Source organism: Colias eurytheme, chromosome 2, assembly GCF_061535395.1.
Source record: "Colias eurytheme isolate Ceu_HAF_F1 chromosome 2, ilColEury1 Martin Lab GWU primary, whole genome shotgun sequence".
Classification (NCBI taxonomy): domain Eukaryota; kingdom Metazoa; phylum Arthropoda; class Insecta; order Lepidoptera; family Pieridae; genus Colias; species Colias eurytheme.
In genome coordinates this window covers 11,856,512-11,877,860 of record NC_142981.1, presented here as the reverse complement: position 1 = coordinate 11,877,860, position 21,349 = coordinate 11,856,512, and the positions used below count along the sequence as shown (strand labels likewise).

The 21,349-nt window shown below is 34.5% G+C and overlaps 2 protein-coding genes across 3 annotated transcripts in view; one reads left to right on the top strand and one right to left on the bottom strand.

Moving 5' to 3' along the window:
- ush (Zinc finger protein ush) overlaps positions 1-21,349 on the bottom strand; it is a 164,417-nt gene that overhangs the window by 4,377 nt on the left and 138,691 nt on the right. The window lies entirely within an intron of this gene.
- LOC149910709 (uncharacterized) lies at positions 470-15,142 on the top strand. Its single transcript, XM_090108814.1, has 4 exons — positions 470-573; positions 13,573-13,806; positions 13,933-13,994; positions 14,069-15,142. The coding sequence occupies exons 1-4, from the start codon at positions 470-472 to the stop codon at positions 14,107-14,109; spliced, it is 441 nt and encodes a 146-aa protein (XP_089964940.1). The 3' UTR covers positions 14,110-15,142.

Below are 21,349 nucleotides of genomic sequence, written 5' to 3'. Positions count from 1 at the left end.
TAGCGGAGCGATGCTAAGTTGGCAGTGGTTTTCTCGCGATAGTCGTCACTCGTCACGTTTCGCTCGCTATCAGTCGACGTCAGTCAGATCAGGCTTCGGTCGAGGCATACATTAGCGCTCCTAATTGAGACGTGCTCGCGGTATGTAAATTTCACCGCGTGGGTGGGGTGCGGAGTTTTCAAGAAATGCAAGTAATGTTCTACTAGAATGCCCGTGAACGGGTGAAATCGAGAGGTCGATCTGTCAACAAACAATGAACCGGTCGCGTCGTAGCTCGTCCATCAACATCGCGCGTGAGTCTACCCTCGACCAGTAGCAAAACAGAACAAAAAGTTAACGGACCCTGTTGTAATTGGATCTGATTTCCAGAAAACGTTCGCTCACCTTCCTTTTTGAGCGACAACGATCTCGACTGAGCGAGGAATTAACCTATCTTTCGCACAACGATCTCAACTCAAAACGCCAATTAATGAGAGGCTCAACTTCATTCTCCTGCCCCTGTGAAGATCATTATATGGGCACGACAGCGAGATGGACGCGACGATTGGCGCGCGCGCAGACCGCCATCTCGCGGTAACGAATACCACTTGAATCGGATTGCATTCGGGTCACGCTATCCTAGGAGCAGTTCGTTTCGATTGGCCGTTACGATGCGGCGGTGACACCTGATTGGTCTGGCTAATGCTCGCTTTATCTGACGGTTTAATGTCGGCGTCATAGCGAACGCGAGTTTATCGTCGTTCGTTAGTTGCGTTCGAGCTCCCGTTTTTCGCTAAATAAGTTATAAGTTGCGATTGTTCGGAGAGGTTGAATGTTCAATCAGATAGATGGCGTGACTCGGTGTCGTTTAAGCAACGCTCGCGGACAGAATGTCGATTCGTTAAATGATATTCATCAGTGCCCTTTTGTCTTATAAACATGTCAAATATAGAGGCTAAAAGCCCTTTATATGAGGGCAGACATGCAAATAATTATTTTGTTAGTAACGTCATGTGCCCGCATGGTGCTGCGTTGACTAGAGCGCAAAGACTAGATGCGATACCTTAGTATAAAAGCTTATTTGATAATATTCTCGGTTTGTATTATTTAACCAAAGCACAGAATACAACAATAAACCTACTTGTTTGTTAAACTGTCCAAAACATGACCATAAACACTGGTAACAGAAAGGTGCAAGAAAAAATACAAAAATTGAATTGTTGAGAGCATTTACCATTCAAACATCGAATGTCCAAACACGCCACAAGCGCTATTAAAGTGCCATTCAAAATTCTATAACCAGGCCAACAACTGAACACGTGCCTACACAACAGAAGAAAAAAACAAAGCCGCCATCTTGTCCTTACATTTATCAGATGGAAGATCAGGCTCCAATTAAAATAGTCGTGCATCGAGACGGTCACAATCGACTCGATATAGATCTGTGACGGGGGTGACCGATCACCTAGTTTATTCGATATCTGATACCACTACCTGTGATTTTATGTGCTCATACCATATGATTAAACACCCGAACAGGGTAATGTTTTGTTTCGTTCAATTTGACATGAATAATCGTTGTGACTAGATCGTTGAACTTTACATCTTCTATCTTTTCAATGTTGTTTTCCCGCCAATGATGACAGCTGTTGCTTTAAATGTCAACAGACTGCGGATAGCTGTGGTATTATCTCGAACAATAATTCGAATTTATAAGGATGAAACAACAATTTGTAAACGTTCAAATATCTATTATTATTTGAGTTTAATAATTTCCTCATAATGAGATCAGCAGTGAAGTACATAAAATAAATAACAATATTTTTCGTATCATTAAAGATACTGTGTAATTATTACCAGCCAGCAACCGAAATATCGGTGTATCCCGCGCTTATCTTTTGACAATTATTAAAAATTTTCGCTTTTTTTAATTTCTCGCCAGCCAGTTTACAATTTTTTATCTGTTACATGTTGTATCTGTGCGCGGTGATCTTGAACGACAGGACATCGTGCGTCACGAAGCGACATTTACATATCGGTTCCGATACACAGCTTGCTCCTGACGATTGCTTGCGATTCGAGGTGTAAGCATTCGTGTACTTGAGTCTTGGGGAAAAGGTGATGGGATTTTATTTCACGCTTTTTTTAGTAACTGTGTTCACTATTTACACGGTTAATTGGCGTTTTATTGGTTTGTGTTTTACTTCCTAGAAGGAAGTGAAGATTGTTTCCTATATGGTTATTTTTATTTTTTATTTTCTTGAAATGTTGTAACGATAACAGTAGGTTAATAATAATCTATACTAATATTATAAAGCTGAAGAGTTTGTTTGTTTGAACGCGCTAATCTCGGGAACCGATTTGAAAAATTCTTTCGGTGTTAGATAGCTCATTTATCGAGGAAGGCTATAGGCTATATACCATCACGCTACGACCAACAGGAGAGGAGCCACGGGGGTGAAACCGCGCGGAGCGGCTAGTGTGATGATCCTAAGCCTTTCCGATTACTACTAAAATAAAATTTCCATTTATATTTGAATTTTGTTTATTACTATTTTTCTACTGAAATATTTACATTGCATTTATTCCGACGTTTAGAGCACTTTACAGCAAGCGTTACAGATAAAATTTTAACTTTGAAACAAATACAAGAAACGATGGAGCTTTAGTTTGAATCAATTGTCAAAAATATTTGAAACTAACTAAGGTATGTACCTACATTAAACTTTACCTTTTCCTAAACCCATTAAAATGAAACCAGCATTTATTAATCCACATAATTCACAACTCAGTAATTCACATAACCTATATTTTACAAGCAAAAAAAGTGTCACAGCAAGAAATCGCGCTGAGTGCAAAAACGTCGCTCGCAGCTAGATAAGGCGTTGCGTCCTGTATAAATCTTGATGTCGTGATAGTGCACACAAGTACATCAAATTATGTGTACAAGTATGTGTGATTTGTTTTGTGTGCGTGTGTGTGAAGATGTTAAAGGAAGTGTATTTAAATCTAGTTACATCGATTGTAATAGCACCGGAAGCTTTGTCTTTATGGGTGCTTTTTGAAGTCAAATATTGTGTGTCTTAAGTTTAATAGAAATTAAAAAGAAATTATAACGATATTGCGTTTATGAATCTATAGATTTTTATATAACCAAAGCCATATTATAGGCTCTAACTATTTTTTTATTTTCAGGAGGAAAAATTTACTTGTAGCTTGTATGTTTAAAATATTTTTGTCATCCATCCAAGATATTACTTCTTACTTACCTACCTTAAACTGTAATGTGAGCCTAGCATCTCTACATAGGTTCAAATTCAAACTACACAAGAGTCAAGGCATCACCAAAACATTTCGAGTCTACATAAGTTCGCTACTAATTTTGATTAGCGTCTTTCCCCACAACTCAGAAACAAAACACGGCATTGCACTCTCGATATTTACATAACAATCGCTTTTTTAAATCTATGCAAAACGCGATTCCAGCCCCTCACATGCGACCTCATAACACCACGTCAATCGTGAATTAATAATATTATAATTGCGACGTCGATTCCGACCTGCTCTGGGTTTAAATGAAATGGCAGTTTAAAAAAATGTTTATGGCAGTTATTGGGTTGGCATATGGGAATAAACCTAGTGAGTATATTACAAGGATATCCATGGCATGACTATTATAAATCAGAAGAATCTTTCTTTGAAGTTACTAACGACGAATGAAGACGTCGAGTTTGATTCCATAAGTCTTTTAGGAGAGTTTCATATGGCAGTAATTACACACACACTTTAGTACAGGACTATCGATTAAGAAGCATGCACATTCTACTTAAACGATTGCACCATCAATAGTCGATATCGATAAACGAATAACGATAAAGTTGCGTTCGCGCTGGAGGCGTCAAAAGTGGGCGTCGTGACGCGAAACGTGACGGTACCCCGCGCCCAATCGTATCGATCTCGATTTAATTATATGATCGTTTAGATCGAATATTAAAATATCGATTGTACGATATGTTGAGTCAAAAGTGAAATAGCAGGCATATCATTGGGACGTGGTGGATTACTATCTAGGAACAGCATGAAAAGTTACCTATTATTAAATAAAACGGGTGAAAAATATTTGCATATTTATGACAATCAATGAGAATGCTTTACAGACAAGTGACAAGATAGCACTTCTGAAAAAAATTAAAAGTAGGTAAGTTCTTTTATTCAATAAGAACAACACCATGCAGTCTCAAATCACAGCTCATTTCGTCAAAAGAATATTCCAACCACAATCTTCCAGGGTTCATAGAAACGAGAAAGATAGTCCGAATACCGAACCACACGTAATATAAAACAGTCCAAACTATGGTCCGAACTATGACCCATACGAAAAAGTTCCCGCTCAAAACGTGACGTCACACATTATTGTATTCCACGCGTGATTCGCTTCGAATTTTCTGGAAGCACGATACCGATAGTGTTCCGCAAAAGATCTCCGATAGGCGACTGGGAAATGCATACGTCATTATTTATTCCGCCTGCCACTGATTTTATGATTACGTGAAACAGCCGTGATAGTATCTTTGTACAATGCTTGTTTTAATGTTCAAATGATTTGCAAGTGATAATTATTTTAGTAGTGGAGTTCGGTGATAATAGTTTGGGATGTTTTTAAAAAGCTAGTTACTTGAAAAAAGCTCCGTTATATGATGAGCTTTTGTAAACGAGAGGAGATTTTATTGCTTTTTTTTCAATATAATGTTCATATCTAAGTTTTGAAAAAAATAAAAATAAACGCCTCGAAATTTCACAAAAGCCTTTTAAATAAAAAGAAAAAGTAAGTACCACATTTTAATACTAAAATAAAAAATTATTAAAGTGCGTTAGTTCATATTTTGTTTTATCACAAAATAATATCAATTTATAAATAAGTAGATAAAGCTTTTGTTATTTCTAGAAAAAATGTTATATTATCATGTAGGTCACGTAAAGTAAAACTATTATTTTATTTAAATCCCAATCTCGATACGATCGCACATGTGTAGAACAATTTTTTCTTTTAATTACAACGGAGTTAAAGAAACTGTACAACGATGTACGAAACAGTTAAATTATGGATATGCGAAAGCTCAATTATACAGAAGTAAATAAGTCAAGTTCTTAATAATTTTATGACTAAGAAATTGGTATTATTTTTTTCAATATGATACATGTGACGAAAATAAAGTCCAATAAATATTGTTAATTTTATTTTTAAATCACGGCCGAACACATGTTTATGTTTACCAACCAGCTTTTGAAGCTTTCAATTTGTTTGCCACAGATAAACAATCTACTTACCCAACTGTCAAAGCATTGCGAGTTGCCACATCGAAAAATTCACACATCATTACAAATTACATGTGGCAACACCTTATGAATATTAACTTGCATTTTACATCAATCATAGAGGTCGTAGAGATTCTAGAAGCTGATAATACACTCGTTTGTTAAAGGGTTTACTAGGCTATGTGGGTTACCATGTAATTAATAAAACGATAACGCTTAATGATTAAAAATAAAAAATAATTGAGGTGGATTATGCATTTGTGGAAATATTTCTGTGGAGTTGGAATTTTAAATAGTTTGTCACGTAAAATTAATTTAATGTACTGTATAATATTTATCTTACAAGGTCTATATCACTATATGTTTTATTAACTAAATATAATATCAAAACATTGCCACTTTCTTTATTCTACAAACGCAATTTAAATCAATAAAGAAACAAAACAGTTTTAATTAAATACACACATACTTACAACACATAAACGGACAAGCAACAAGCTTACATCGATATTAGAACGCCACTATCGCGTCAATACAATCTATTTGTTACAACACTATCTCGATACGATAGTATCTTTCGACGAAAATAATTAACTCTGTTCGCCTTCAAACATCGCGTCCGACGGCTACTCCCATACCAATTACTACTGACATCGATAGACAGAACAACACTCGTGAAAAAAAGTCCACTTGTGATCGTGTTAACAAGCTAGTGATGGATCGAGCTTCGATCTAATGCGCTCGATTTTTTCTTCAATACAAAATGGGAATGGCTGGCAATAAACCGCTTGTAATGGCCAGTATTTATTATGTAAAAAAGAATAGTCGTTTGCTTTGTCTATGCACCGTAATTTTGAATTTAGAACCGTTTTGGAAGCGCAACGTTGAAAGGCAATAAATGGAATTCCTTATGGTTTGTAAGTAACGAATATTCAGGCACTAAAGGACGAAGAAATATTTGTTTTATTTAGGTGGCATATTTATATGTTTACGCTATTAAACATTAATAAGTGTATCTTAACATCTTTACTTGCTGTCCGGTGACGGAAAAGCTTGACACAATCCATTATTTATTACAATTACATTATGTAGTACACTTTTTATTGACTCCTATTATCTGTCACTTCCACACGCATTTAATATAAGTTATTCACAAAAAATATACACGCATTCTTGAACGATGTAGCGATGTTTTTGCGGTCGCCAGGTAGGTATTTATTTTTAATAAATTCGATTTTAATCATCAGCTGGACGTTATCGCGGGAAATTGCGGTGTTGCCCGGAGATGGCGGTGATAGCTGTCCCTTCGATAATTTGTATAATTAAAGAAAATCGATGGCGATTGGACGCGATTCTAATCGATTATTTATAAAGTTTAGTTTAATCGAATTGAATAGATGCAGGGAAATGTCGACGAGATAGCGAATTAATTAAATGCTTATTTTTGTTTAGAATCTTGTAACTTTAATCTTGATATGTTATTGTTTACGAATTTTTAAAGTCAAATGCGCACGCGAACCTTGTTTACCTGTAACTATTACGTCTACCAGAATTCGATAATTTACTTTAGGAATTTAAATAACAATTCATTAATGTTAATAATACAGAAAAAATCACTTAGGTGTGTTTCTACAACTCCTTTCAAAAAAAAATTGGCGGGAAATTTAGTACACTGTACAAATAATGACAAAAGAAAGAGATTGAATGAGAAATTAGTGTTGCGCCGCGACCGGCGGATAAACATCGAATCGTAAAAAAATTCAAGTCGTTCCGATTGTGGCGGGCGGGCGAGAGTTCGAGATTTGAAAATTAGCATTTTTGTCGAATAACTCTGCTGCGGTGTCTCGGTAAGCGCCCGATACGAGCCTCGCCGGTTGCCGGTTTTTTTACCGTTTTTTAAACGGATTGGACTTTAAAATATTTCTCTATTCCCTGACACGGTCTTTAGCATTTGAAAGAGATTACGGAGCATTTTTCCGATATGTTTCTTCCGATGTGTTTTTGTTATTATCTTTTCATGTCGTCATTACCAATTGGAATTACATAATATGAGTCATTTTTTTTTGTTTAAAATATATTTTATTAATTTGTTCACATTAAAATCTTAAAGTATATGTATATTATATGTATAGACTATAAAATGATGGTTTAACTTAAGTATCTTTAAAGCTAATTAATCAATAGCCATAAAAAGAAACACGTAAACAAATAATTTAATCCTACCGTTTATCTGAGTCCATTTTGAGTAATAAAAGTCCGTCTATGATCGATAAGAACACTAATTGACTGACGTGGAACCAATCGGGGAAACTAGCAAAAACGATGCTCTAAAATCCGTTGACCCTTTATCTTCCGCCAGCCAGCGCTCATTGGGCGAGAGCCGAATTTATGTCGTCGAGTAATCCGAGCCCATTTGTATAGATAATTTTTATTATTGCCATCTCTTCGACGCCGGCCGCGCTCGATAAACGCCAAAGGAAAGAGTTCGTAATGACTATTTAAGTAAGGAAGACGTATTCCTCTCGGCTGTCGATAAGTAAAAGAATTTGTGGGAGGAATTCCATTTTTAAATATATAACTAGGGTTTCTCCGCCAACATCTATCGACATTACAAACCTATCGATACTTACCCATAACTAGTTATAATATGTAATTAAGATGTTTACATAATTAGCAAATTGATTTAAATAACGACAAGACTACATCAAAATTGCGATAACATACTATTAACTTATCGAACTTATGGTTTTTTTTTCCAGATGGAGGATGCAAATATGATAAATCAATTCGATAAGAGATCCATTTACCGGTATCCATATCTGGGGGTATTATTTATTTCTATTTTAATGACCAGCTAATCGACAAACAAAATTATTCAGCATCTCATAAATATTAAAGATTGCAACCCTACCATAGACAAGTATGCGTGTAAACTATTTTTAACATGGCCACACTGACTTTATCTGCCCCCGCTCTTATGTCCGCGTTATCTCGCTCAGTGCATTAGTCTTCGATAATAGAACGATAAAACTGATCGGCCGGCGGCGCCACGCTCGATTTCGATTATACTCGATATAAAAAAAGAATCGATTCCACGCGATAATGATGTCATGCCACGCTGTCGCAGTTAAGAGTTAAGAGTCTTAATTGTAAATTCCTATTTAATGTTCGAGTGACAATCAATTGTGGAATTCATAAGATGGACCCGAGCTCCGAATACATTTGGACGTGTTGTGTTCACTGTAGACACGTAGAGCGTGCCTCTTGGCGGGCTTAAAATAATGAATTCCATCTACCAAATTTATAATATGCAAATAAAAGTCATTTGTATTTGAATAAAACTAAAATTGATTACGCACATCACTACTCATGTTCATAAAATGCGTTCCCGCCAAAATGGCTTGTGTCGTTTTTCATCCCCTTTGTTCTATATTTATTTACCGCGTACCCTCAAAATATCCTTTACATGACGCTTATTATATTGCTGAAAGACTGAAATTTTGTCTATTCGACAAAATAGTGCGATAACGCTAATGATGGTGTTTAGCGGCGGCCATTTTGAAACGCTTTGTTGATGTCATTTAATAAAACGTAAAGGTTTCGCTGTAACATGATAGCCGAATAATGTATTTAAAAGCTATATAAGAATACGTATGTATTTTAATATTAAAATATTCTAGAGCTTTGCTCTATTCCTAATTTATTTTAACAATGGTTTGCATCGTTCCTCGATTTCATATTATTTTTTGCAATTAATACATTAAAATGAGTAGTTGCATAATGCAAGGATAATATACTGTTTAGTTTTATTGTCTTTGACCTGAATGAACATAATTTTTTTTTACAAGAAAGCAAATGGCGATCGTGGAGATAAGGAAATAGCTAAGCGCTATTAGCGCGATAAATATTTTAATGTATGCTAATTTTGTTTGCACTTTGCTAAATTTATTCTATCTATTGTCAATTTGACAGTTGATTTGGCGGGAAACCATGCATGCCACGTGCGTATTGTGGCATTTTAGTTTATAAACCAGCTCACAAAATTGAGACAATTTTTTATAGAGCCTTTAATAGATATCAAACATTTTCGGTTTCTATAATAATTAGAGTACCGAGGAATACGTAAACTAGTGAGGAAACATGTAAAAAACCTTAGTAAAAAACCAAACATTACCACATTCTGCAAAGTCAAAATCAATTCGTACATCACGTAAAAAAAGCTCAAAATATAAAGAGCAGAACACACGGAGCGATCTCGATCGCAGCTATCGGCATCTTAGTTTGTTCTCACATCATTACCCGCGCCGACGGCTACAAATTTACATCCAACACAATGGCTATCCGACATCGAGGAATCATTAAGGTGATCCCGATAGCGCCACGGATCTATTATTAAAACGTCCTATCTCCCGACGCGAGCACAAAGAAAAATAGCGCTTGTACAATCCATTCAAAGTGTAATCTCGTCTGCAACCAACCGGGCGGTTACACAGATGAATTTTGACGCCGATGACAGAAAGTCATAAATGCTGTATCGGTACACGGGATTGTGTGTTTAGTAGCAATGGTGTAAGGAGGATATTATCTCGATACGGCCCGCGGATCAGGGTAGGCGATCGGCATTACAATGGACTTTAATAGGCGATCGCGGAAAGTAAAAATACGCAAATAGGCTATTTTTTAACGTAGTTTTATACTACAGTTGTGAAGTATAAAAATACCATTTATTCAAGTTTTGTTTACTTTTTAATGCATCGAAAAGAGAGATATGATAGTAAATTAATGTTTTCGTTTAAGCATTAACTTATTTTAATCATAGCTTTAAGAAACTACTGGTACTTAGGTGTCTGCTATCAAAAAAACTGATTAATTTTTTTTATTAATTTTCTCTACAACATTCCTTCCTTCCTTTTCTTTTATTTTTAACCGACTTTAAAAAGAAGAGAGAGAAGAGAAGTCGGTGCCAAGCACTAAGCATTTAGTATTAATAAGTTCGTGCACCGAAATCAAACCTATTTAGCTTTAAATATATTTATAATAATATAATATCAAATCATTTTATATTTTATTTTTCCGTTTTTGAAGTCGGTTATTTTTATTCATACATCTAATCCAATAAACAGATCAATTTCTGTATGCTAATGCCATCGCTCATGATCATAAAACTATTAAAAATACCATTTTTGGCCAGGTTTTGCATACAATACGCGGTTCGTTATTGCGGCAGGCTTGACGCGCGGCGCGGACGTATCATGTGATCGGAGCCTAATTTGCTTCGTGCGTTATTCATCCCGCTTATTATCCGCTGCATCTACAATAAATACGATTTTGTACTAAAATGATTGTCTATAGTGCATACAAGTTACGGTGCGCCTTTTGATAGGGAGCTTGTAAGGCAGTCGAGATATACCTTTTAAGCGTAAGGAGTAAATACTTTGATATTTTGTAAAATTGCGGATTCTTCTTCTAGAATGTGACAAAAGGCTAAGTTTTATTCAATTTCAATAAATACACAAGTTTTAGTCGATGATGTATCATAAGTGTAGACAGTAGAGTGTAAAGGTACTTATAGACATGTTATATGTCGTATAAACCAAAAATTGACCAACGATATTGTTCAAGTATTTTTGACGAGACAACGTCTTATAATTCGATAGAGCCGGCTGCACGCACGAAAAAACATGACTCATGCGGCGTTACCTCGCTCTGAGGCGTTCCATGTAAGGCTTGAAGTGCAAGCGAGAGCGCGGAACGAGTGACAAAGAAGCACAATGGGACGTTGTCACGTTCAATTACTATCGTCAGTAAACCGACTTTACAGACAACCAATTTTTTTTTCATGATCTTATCACCTTGACAAACCAAGCAAAACGGATCAAAAAATTTATGCTTCATTATTAGTGAAAAGGTGCTCTACTAATAGACCGCAAAAACGCATTGTCTTGCTACTGAATCTTTATTTGTTATTCTCTGCATCTAATTACAACTCGCACCGTTTCAATTAATACAACAATACAGTATTAACAAGCTCCCAACAATCGTTTATGCCGAAAACGATTATCTTCAAATCTCGAATCCGGTATCGATATCAACACCGGCCACAGACAATATAAGATGACGAAAACGGCGCGAACAATTGGCCCTATTCGAATACAGATAAGTGAAAACACGGCAGCTGAACAAAAATACCACAGATAACGCAGATCGCATCTGTAAACAATGCTTTGGTATCCACGCTCTCATTATCCCCGTAATATGCTGCGCAAATTATAGTCGTGTGCTGTGTTTTTAAATTAATTATTTACGTAAGTGTAGATAGTTCCCGCGACTTATGGGTATTGTATTGGCAATTAAACATGCATGTTCAGTTATTGACCATAGGTATTATATAATATTTTGGTGTGAAATTGTAGCACGTTCGTGAAAATAGTTTTCTGTCAGTATTTTTAAATTGTATCACATGCTTAAAAATAGTTTTATTGGTAAATGCAGTATACAATATTTAAATTGTAATTGAATGAAAAGTTAAGTCTCATTGTACCTATATTATTTTGAATGTAGCTCTGCTTTTGCGATTTTCCTAGTACAAAGATACGGCCAATGGCCATACATTTAGAAAGTCAAGTAGGTATATCCAGGGGACAATACAAGGTTAAGGGCCACAGCCCTGACCCCGCAGTTACTGGACATGTTTCTGACTTCATAATCAGCAGAATTTTGTCTCTGTACCTCCGGAAACCGGTCGAAACGCTGTCTTAAAATATGCATAGAGATAACAAAGAAGCAAATTACCTTCGACAATAATTTATCGCGCTAAAGAACTGCAGACTGCAGACGATATAATTTATAACGACTATTGATACAATATCAGCTTGACATCTAAAAATTGTTATCTACAGCGCGGGAACACAATTTACCGGGAATCGAATGAATCGATGCGTCTGATTTGTAATCGATATTCCGCGGTCGCAGTGTTGTCGATAATTGACTATTTGTTCCAAGAATCGCGGCATCGATATTTTTTATCGATATTATATCGGTTTATTGCGACAAAAAGCGGTGGTTTTGGAGACACGGCCGTTGTATGGTTTTAAGGGCGTTAGTGTCAGTTTTGTATAATAAAACGATTTGAACTCAGGCCATGCTTTATGATGCAGTGGGAGCGCGTATGTGCCGTCAATACTTGATGAAAAATATTGTTGGGTTTACGTTAACAAACGTTATAAAGCCTTATTTGATGCCTTTTACTGTCCCTTTATTGGTTTGATCAAATGTAGGGTTGAAAGATATAAAAGACTTTGTGCGTGAGAAAAATTGCTCAAATAATAAATAATGTATGGTCGTATGATAAGTGCAATATTGTTAATGAAACTATGTAAATAAACTGCATAGTTCTATTTTATTGTGACAATGTACGTTACCTTAGCGTAATCGGAAAGCTTCTTCAAAGAACTTACTCGTGAGCAACGTAATTTTAAATATGTTTTAAATGAACAATAGGAAAATGTTCAATCTTTTAATTGGCCGTCCAGTTTTATAAGAGAACTTTTGAAATAACAAATACTTAACGATCATCAAAATTATTCATTGAATCAAAATATTTTATTCCAAAACCGCGAACCCCGTTCATAAAGCGTTCTTTATTTGAAAATTTTCCAATTTTGACACATGGCATTCGTTTAAGCCAAGATGGCCGATACGCGATGACAATAAGACCACCATATCACTTTCGATGGCCGATTGTATTGTTATGTTATTTATTTCGACTGTCGTGTTTGCGTGTTTGTGTGTCAGCTATTGTCATGTGTGTTTGTGCATTTGACGGCTCAGCACCTGCTTTGTGATGGATGTTTTTTTGGGATATTTTGGTATTTGTGGTGTGACATTTCGCTGTCTAAGGGTCTTTAACTGATAATTTAGAGGAAAAAGAGCATTAAGGTGATGAATTAATTTTTCTAACATTTACGGCCCTTTTCAAACCTTCGTAATTTTTATATTATTAAAGTTGTCGTGATGAAAATTCTTGACAAGAAAGTTCAATAGTAACACAATACGTCTACCGTTTTAGAAACATGATTCGATGATATTTTCTCGATAGAAAAAAAATACAAAGTTCTCATTGTTATTTTTTTTTAATCTCTGGCATCTTCAAAATAACAAATGTAAAGTTACGACTTTTTGGATATTAACTATAAAATATACAACCTATACGTCTACCGTGTTAGAATTTTGAAATATGCGATGGTTTTGAAATAAACAAGAAATACTTGAAATTAGCGCGCGACCAGCCAATATAGCGAGAGCTGCCCTGTACCTTCCTACCCCGATCGCTGCACGAGTCATTCCCGCTACGGCCGTCACACGGGGAACTTGTGTCGCTTGCGCAATCCTAAAAAAGGGTGACAACACGATAAGACAAAATGAGACAAATGGGGACAATAAAGAAAATAAGAAGAAGAAACATAAAGGTTGGAGGAAAAAGAATGCTTACAATTGGAACAAATTAATGAAGTAAGTTGGTTTTATTTTAAATTTGATGATAATTGTATTATAGACGATGTTTGATATGTACCCCTGTTTTAAGTACATAACGAATGTGTAAGATTTTTTCATTTATAGCATAAATAATCTTTTCAGAAATCTGGAATCCAGAAGGAAAATAAACCCACTGATTGTTCACAATGTGAACCCACTCCTTCGTAAGTACCTTTATTCAGTCAAAAATGTATGTTATCAACGCTCTACTGGTTTTATCGCATGATTCCATTTTTAGCAAAAAGCAACAAAGTGCAAAGAAATAAAAAATCATGGTGAACTTAGTGGAAGTATGGTGGACGTAATATGGAACAGGAGCTCATTGGAGTAGTATTATATTTAAAAAAAATACGAAAAAATTTCAAGAATTACATTTCTTAGTAGGTGGTAGATAAGTATGTTGTATAAAGAATTTGATGTTGATATTTATTTCATTTATACTTACTACACCTGTGCGGAAAATTGCTTAGTAATAAAACAGGATTATATTCATATTTACATAGTAATGTGAGTTTTCATTTCGAAAAATTTTGTGTAAGTATATTAAATTGAGTTCCTGGGTGATCTGGAAACACAATTGGGCCCGGAAGATGGCGCTGCAGTCACTCCTCCTATTGACATGAACCGATTTGGATGAATATTTGTGTGCACATTTCATTGTTGTGGGATGATTGGTTGATTCGCTTTCACATTAGCTAATATTATGTATTTTTGTTGTTAGAAAGTAAACTTAATTTAATGTTTATTATTGGTATAAATAAGCCAGTGTTCGTCTCACATTGCTGTACCTGCCTACCTACCCTACCAGGGCCTAACTTTGTTCTGGCTATTTTATTTTGATTATTTGTAATGAATAATTACAATTATAATATAGTGCAAAAAATAAATACATGCGTCAATATATTTTGTGTTTTTTTTTAAACAATTTTTTTATTTAAAAAAATATCATTCCGACCGCGGCTTTGCCCGCGTGGAATTAGATTATATCGTGAATCCTGTCTTATCCCACAGAAGTGTTCAGTTCGGATAAAAAGTATCCTATGTGTAAATCCAGGCAATTAGCTATATTTTATCAAAATTGGTAATGTAGTCTTGACGTGATTAAGTAACAACTAACAAAAAAATATACAAATTAACATCCAAAGTTTCGCATCAGTTTTACTGTATTAGTGATATCTTCCACTCTTGACTTTGACTGAGAAGAATTAGGGTTTATAACTTCTTTCAGAAATATTACCTTTCATTTCTGGGCATGATGTAATATCTACGTCAGCATCAAATTCTATCTAAATCCATTCAGTAGTCCGCGTTATTGAGTACCATTTCATTTTTACCGAGTAACAATATTTTTTGTTATTTTAAAGATTATTTATAACCTGTATTATTTTGTAATAAAATAAACATTACGAAATAATAATAATTATTAATAATGTCTAAGTAGTTGTTAAAAAGAAGATTATTTGTTTATAAGCAAGAAAATAAAACCAATAAATCAACAATTAAATAGTATATGTATAACAATATTATATCTGTATGACGACTCCATACATGTTTGTCCCGAGTCGGCTAGCGGCAGCGCGGCGAGTTTGCAAGAATAACATCGCGCACACCCGCGTTCGCGATAGCGAACTATTAGACTCCGCCCGCCAAGCAGTGGATTTTTTTTTGTGTATCGTCTTAAGTATGTATGATACGTTGATAATATTATGGTATATGAGTTCATCTTTGGATGAATTATCATTTCTTGTTGTAGCTTCTGATACCATTTATAATTATAAAACCTTGGTAGGTAACCACTAGGTTCATAAAACAAGTTGCACCAATCGACAATCTGTTATTTTAATTATTGAGAGCATACCGAAGATAACTCTGGACTCTATTCCTCTTAAAATTCCCACATTCTTACGCAAAATTTCTCTCTTCATCTCAGCTCTTCACACGTGTATTAACAACATGTACTCTACCATTTATGGGCTGTAATACCACAGATAATAAAATACTGTAATACTAAGTCGTTTTCATGATTGATAGCCAATACATGTGGTCTTAAAAGACCACATGTATTGGCTTTTGTTGGGCAGAAAATTTAAAACACATTTCTGGTCGTTAAGGAAACGCCGGACGCTTCTTACCGAGGAAACCAGCTCGTACTTACCTGTAAAGAAAAATACATATTGAGTAAAATAGTAATAGTATAGATCAAATAAGTAGGTAGTATATTTTGGAAAAAAATATCAACAAAAATTCAAAATATTAAGGATTCACTCACTACACAATTAACGTAAACGCCTGTGTTTACGTTAATTGTGTAGTGAGTGAACTTTAGAGGCTCTAGATTTGACTGGAGTACATAATATTAACAAGTATGGGGCAGTGATTGACCCTTTAAAACATTTTCAATTTTGAATTTTTTTTGCTTAGAGAATCAATGACAAACAAAAAAAGCATCAACAACATTTTACATAACAAAAAAATATTCGTAGACCTGAAAACTATTACATAACCGTCAAAACAAAACCCATCCATAAGATATGCACACCGTATAATAAATTAATTTGTCAAAGTTTGCTCCATTTTTACATACATATATGTGTGTATTTAGATTGTTATCACACGCACACACCCATGTCATAAAATGCGCTTTGTCAACGCCCTAGCGACATGAATTATTTTAACATAAGTACGTAAAAGCTTTCATTTTTCATACTATATTACCGACTTTGATAAAATGTCGAGTGTTTATTTTTTTACGCTGTTTAGAATTTTTAATCTCTGGCAACATTATGCGTAAGTCAGATTGGTGTCAACTTATTTTTACGAATTGAAACAGAATATTGCATGTATAGGTTATGTATATTATGGACGAAATAGAAAAGAACGCAATAATATTTACAAAAGTGTTTTATGTTGGTATCATTACTCTGAACTACCTATTTTACGTACGGCACTGTCAAAAAATTGGCGCGTTTAAAAAAAAATCTAAATCTAGAAAAAAGCACTGGCTGGAAACCCATGATTCGAAAAAAAAATTCAAAAATGGAACGCAATTCGGGCCTGGCGCGCGTCACGTTCGCGTGGCTGACACAATAACAGCGCATCACGACACGCCACGCACATTCCGAAACACGCATAGTGTCGCGCTCGCATTGTTTATCTTTATATCCCTCGCTCATCGTTATAATTTGTAATGCGATTTATATCATCGTTTTATGTTTATCATTACTTGAGTTAATTTCTTAAATGTGCGTGCTGTGGCCTGTCAAGTTATATTGCAATTAATCAGCATTAGTTCGTTACATATGAGAAAAATAATTAATTATGTCACGAGTACTTTTTTTTTTCAATTAATTAAGTACTACGGTGTACTACTATGAGCGGTATGAGCAATATGAAATATAATATGTAATACATAAAAAAATGTTTAATACTTGGTATAACCTTCAAGAAACAAAGAATTGCGTAGGTTTCGCGTACACACGAATAAAAAAAACGCTCATACAAAATAGAGACCGTATCAACAAGACACTGGCATTCGTAATGCAAATGTTGCATAGCACCTGCGTAGGTGCAATCTGTGGATCTACCTCGTACTTCGATATCTGCGGCTATGCTATCATTGACGTGGGTGGGCTTTATTTTTTTGGCATAGACAATGGCAACTCTATGGTACGTACATCGTAGGGTGTGGTATAGACGACAAAGTCTGTAATTTTTAAATTGATACTGGCCAAGTCGTCAAGTCAAGAAAGAAGAAATAAACTTGTCGCACATTATCATTGTATAATTAAAATAATTATAAACTCCATATTTATTCTGGCTATGAGTTTTATTAAACACCTTATTCCTTACCCTGAAAAAATCTAAAAAATCTTTACACAAAAACAGTTCGTAATTTTGATAGAAAAAAAGTTATTATCTAGAAAGTTTAAGAGTATTCAGAGCAAATTTATATACACATACTTAAATAAGTAATTTATCAATGAATTTAAATAAAATAAATTTCAATTTTACTTCATCTAAGAGAGCTGCAAATGTTTTTGTAAATCCTTTGATATCTCAGAAGTGCGTCTTTGCTGGGTGGTTCCTTTTTGCTTAAATACGGACAGTTTATAAGTTGTCAGTAAACTATGACGATGTGATATTTATGGTAATAGCTGTGGTGATAGTGAGGTTCCGCGTTGGTATCACGCAATTGTCTCTACGAATCTCTTCAGAATAATATTTTCGTTTAGTTATCTTTGGATCTGTTTATGTATTCTTTTACACTTGGGAGAAGAATTTACGATCAATGATTTGAAACATTTACTAACCTAACTACTAAATTTAGAATGATCTAGCATTATTTTCTTTGTTAATTTTCTTGTGAAAAAAGATCTCTTAAATATTGCTTTTAAGCTTTTCCCATCAATTGAGCTAAATAAGTTTTTATAGTGTTTTTCCGGACTTTAGAAATAAAAAAAATATTCTAGTCAGGCTGTACTTTTGCTATTTGCCTATCCTAACTAAAAATATTTATTTATTCAATTGGACTTCTGGAAGTAGGTACTCTTGAATCGTCATAAGCTCATAACATATTACCACCGATTTTTTCGGACCAAAATTTTGTCCCTGTATCCGTATGTATAGTCTAGCTCAAACTAGCGCTAAATGAAGATGTCTAGATGCGGACTATAAATCAGAGCGGCCAATAGCCTAGCCCAGACAGTACATCTATATCGATTGCTATCTCTAATCGCTATCCGAACTTGTATTCATGAATGTAGTACAGAATTAATTTAGAACATGTGTGTTTACTTGATGATTACTATTTTCCGAATAAACCTTTGATTTATACCTAAATCTTATTTCTTTTAAACGCCTTTGCCCGCGGTTTACTAGCGTAGTAGGTATATAAATTGGCTTTGTGTATAATCTATCTCTTTGTCAAAAATCATACAGATCAAGTCATCTATTTCATGTCAATGTGTAAAGAAACATCCGTTTATTTTCATATATTTAAGTAATGGATATAATTGACTAAAGCCATTTTAACAGCCAACTTTAACAGCAAAATATTTTAACGAAGTTCCTTTTATTGTTATCTGTGAATAAAAAGTCTTTCTATTTGTTATTCAAAATTCAAGACCTCTCATAGAGCCGTGTGGGCGCTGATGATATCCATCTAGGTATTGTCAACCGTGCCTAGCTTGGGGTGGGTATGATTTTAGATTTTGTAGGACTTTTAATAGGTGCTTTAACTTTGAAGGTGGTTGAGACTTTTAACAGGTAGTTTAATTTGGAAGTAACATGTAGCTGGGGATTATTTCAAATGATTTGAATTTTGCTTAATGTTATAAATAGAATGAAGGGAGAGAAAATAAACATGAAACATATCAATACTATGCTTTTAAAAAGTCTAGTGTAGAAACACCTTGTGTGTGAAGATGCTATTTTATGGTTAACTTGTCGTTAAAGTTCATTAGCAAATTATTGGTATTGTATTATTAATAGAAGGAAAGCAGATGCTTCACTGATATTTTTTTTTATCATGTAAGTATTCTATTACAAAAGTTCCTATTGAAATAAAACCTTCTATTCAAATCGACTTCAAACCAATTTAACAATGAAACACAAAATGTTTATTATATCCCACGTTTCCCAAATGCACAGTCACCCAAGACCCTAGGTCCCGACTTCAGTTAATAGATTCCCGTATCTGTCTGTCTGCCGTGTTGTTCCTTAGGATTTATTGCCTACAAATCGATTATTACATACACCACCGAGATGTTGGGTTTTTAGATTCATCCGATTTGTTCGTTTGTTTGCCATTTACGCGTTAATAAGTTAAAAGAATATCGTAGAGACAAACAGTTTTAATTAACTATTGGTATATTCTTTGGTTATTTATGAAAGGATTATTTTAGCTGTTTGTGTATATTTGAATAAATGAATTTGTGTACATACTGATAGTTTTACTGTGTTTGATATTTTAATGCAAGTATAGAGATGTTTGATTGTCACACCTTTGTGCACAAATTGCTTAAGTGGATGAAGTAAGTTATGTATAAACTACTTTAAGCTTTAAGATTAAATATATACTAAAGTGAGAATTGTTTTGTTTCGCAGGCAGTGAAGATACATTGTAAAAACTACTTCAATCAAGAGAGATGCCAAATCTAACCCAAAATTCTTACCATTCTAAAATTAGCCATCTATATTCACTGCAGATCTACTAGATACACTCGAGCGCAATAATACATCAAAGCTTTGATAACTGACGTAAATATATTGAAGAACAGATAAACAGACAGACGGCACGTTATCGTTAATGCGTCTAATCGGTTCGTTATCTCCGCTAAATATAAAACTGAAGGCTTATCAAGTTTGGGAGTGCGTTCCCATTGTGAGGACTTTTTGTGCGAGACGAAACCTACGTTTGTGAACATTGGTCAGTATTTTTTAGCTAGATTGTCAAACAAATTAAGTAAAAGAAAGAAAGGTTTTGGTTCTTAAGTAATAGAGTTTAGATTCGGATACAAATGTAAAATTATAGACCCTCGAAATTATGTTAATAGATTATTTATATAGTTAGTTACTTTTGGCTTGAATTAACTAAGGAATTGCAAAATGTTGAAATACATACTTTTAACGACGTATGGACAAACTAATTTACTATGGTTACATGTCATGTTCTAGAAAGTTAGATACAAGATATTGTCCTGATTTGTATTTTATGTAATTGCCAGTCGGTCTCTATTATACGGAAGCAAAAAGTTAAGAAAAGACGTAGGTAGGTACTTACCTAAACCTTTCTCCAAAAACAAAAGCTTAAAAGAAATACAAGATTACTTTACCGTGAAGAGGAATTACTATATACACAAATCATTACGTAATTGACACTTCAAAGCCTTACAAAATAACTCATCCTCGTCCCATTTGTACGAACAAGCCTTATCATATTCTCCAAGTAAATACAAAGACATATCACGAATGCCGATAGAAAACTGCATCGAGTTTCACGACTCACGCCAATTTGGTTCGCGTGAGTTACCAATGTACGAATATTTGCAGCCTAATTTGCAATAACGTGATTTTATTATCTACTGATAGCTTTGGTGTTGAGTGTTGACATCGCTACCGTAATTGATTTATTCCTCTGGTACGGGAATATCGGTTGGAATATAGTTGTAAGATATAAGTATTTGAATATGGTCGCTGTAGATAAGGATTTGAAACCACTTTCTGATCATCACCATCATTCGTCGTTTTGAGTTCCAATGCAGCGCTTTCAACTGTTGAAACTTTTTGAATTCGTAAGGATTATAACAATAGAAACAACTTTATTTTTGTTGCTCATTGTACTCATAGAAAACTACTGTCAGAGGCGGAAAATATCGTTTTCATTGTGTGAACTCTTTAGGTATGATAAACAGATACTAAATTATAGTCGATTGCTCCTAGAATTTATCCTATTATTTTATCTTCTTGTATTTCTGAATTTATTCTAGGTTATATTTAAAATAAAAATAATGATTTTACA

Coding starts and splice junctions, on each gene's coding strand:
- LOC149910709 (XM_090108814.1), top strand. CDS start 470: ATGAGAGGCTCAACTTCATTCTCCTGCCCCTGTGAAGATCATTATATG. Junction 13,807..13,932: donor AATTGGAACAAATTAATGAA/GTAAGTTGGTTT, acceptor TAATCTTTTCAG/AAATCTGGAATCCAGAAGGA. Junction 13,995..14,068: donor CAATGTGAACCCACTCCTTC/GTAAGTACCTTT, acceptor TTCCATTTTTAG/CAAAAAGCAACAAAGTGCAA.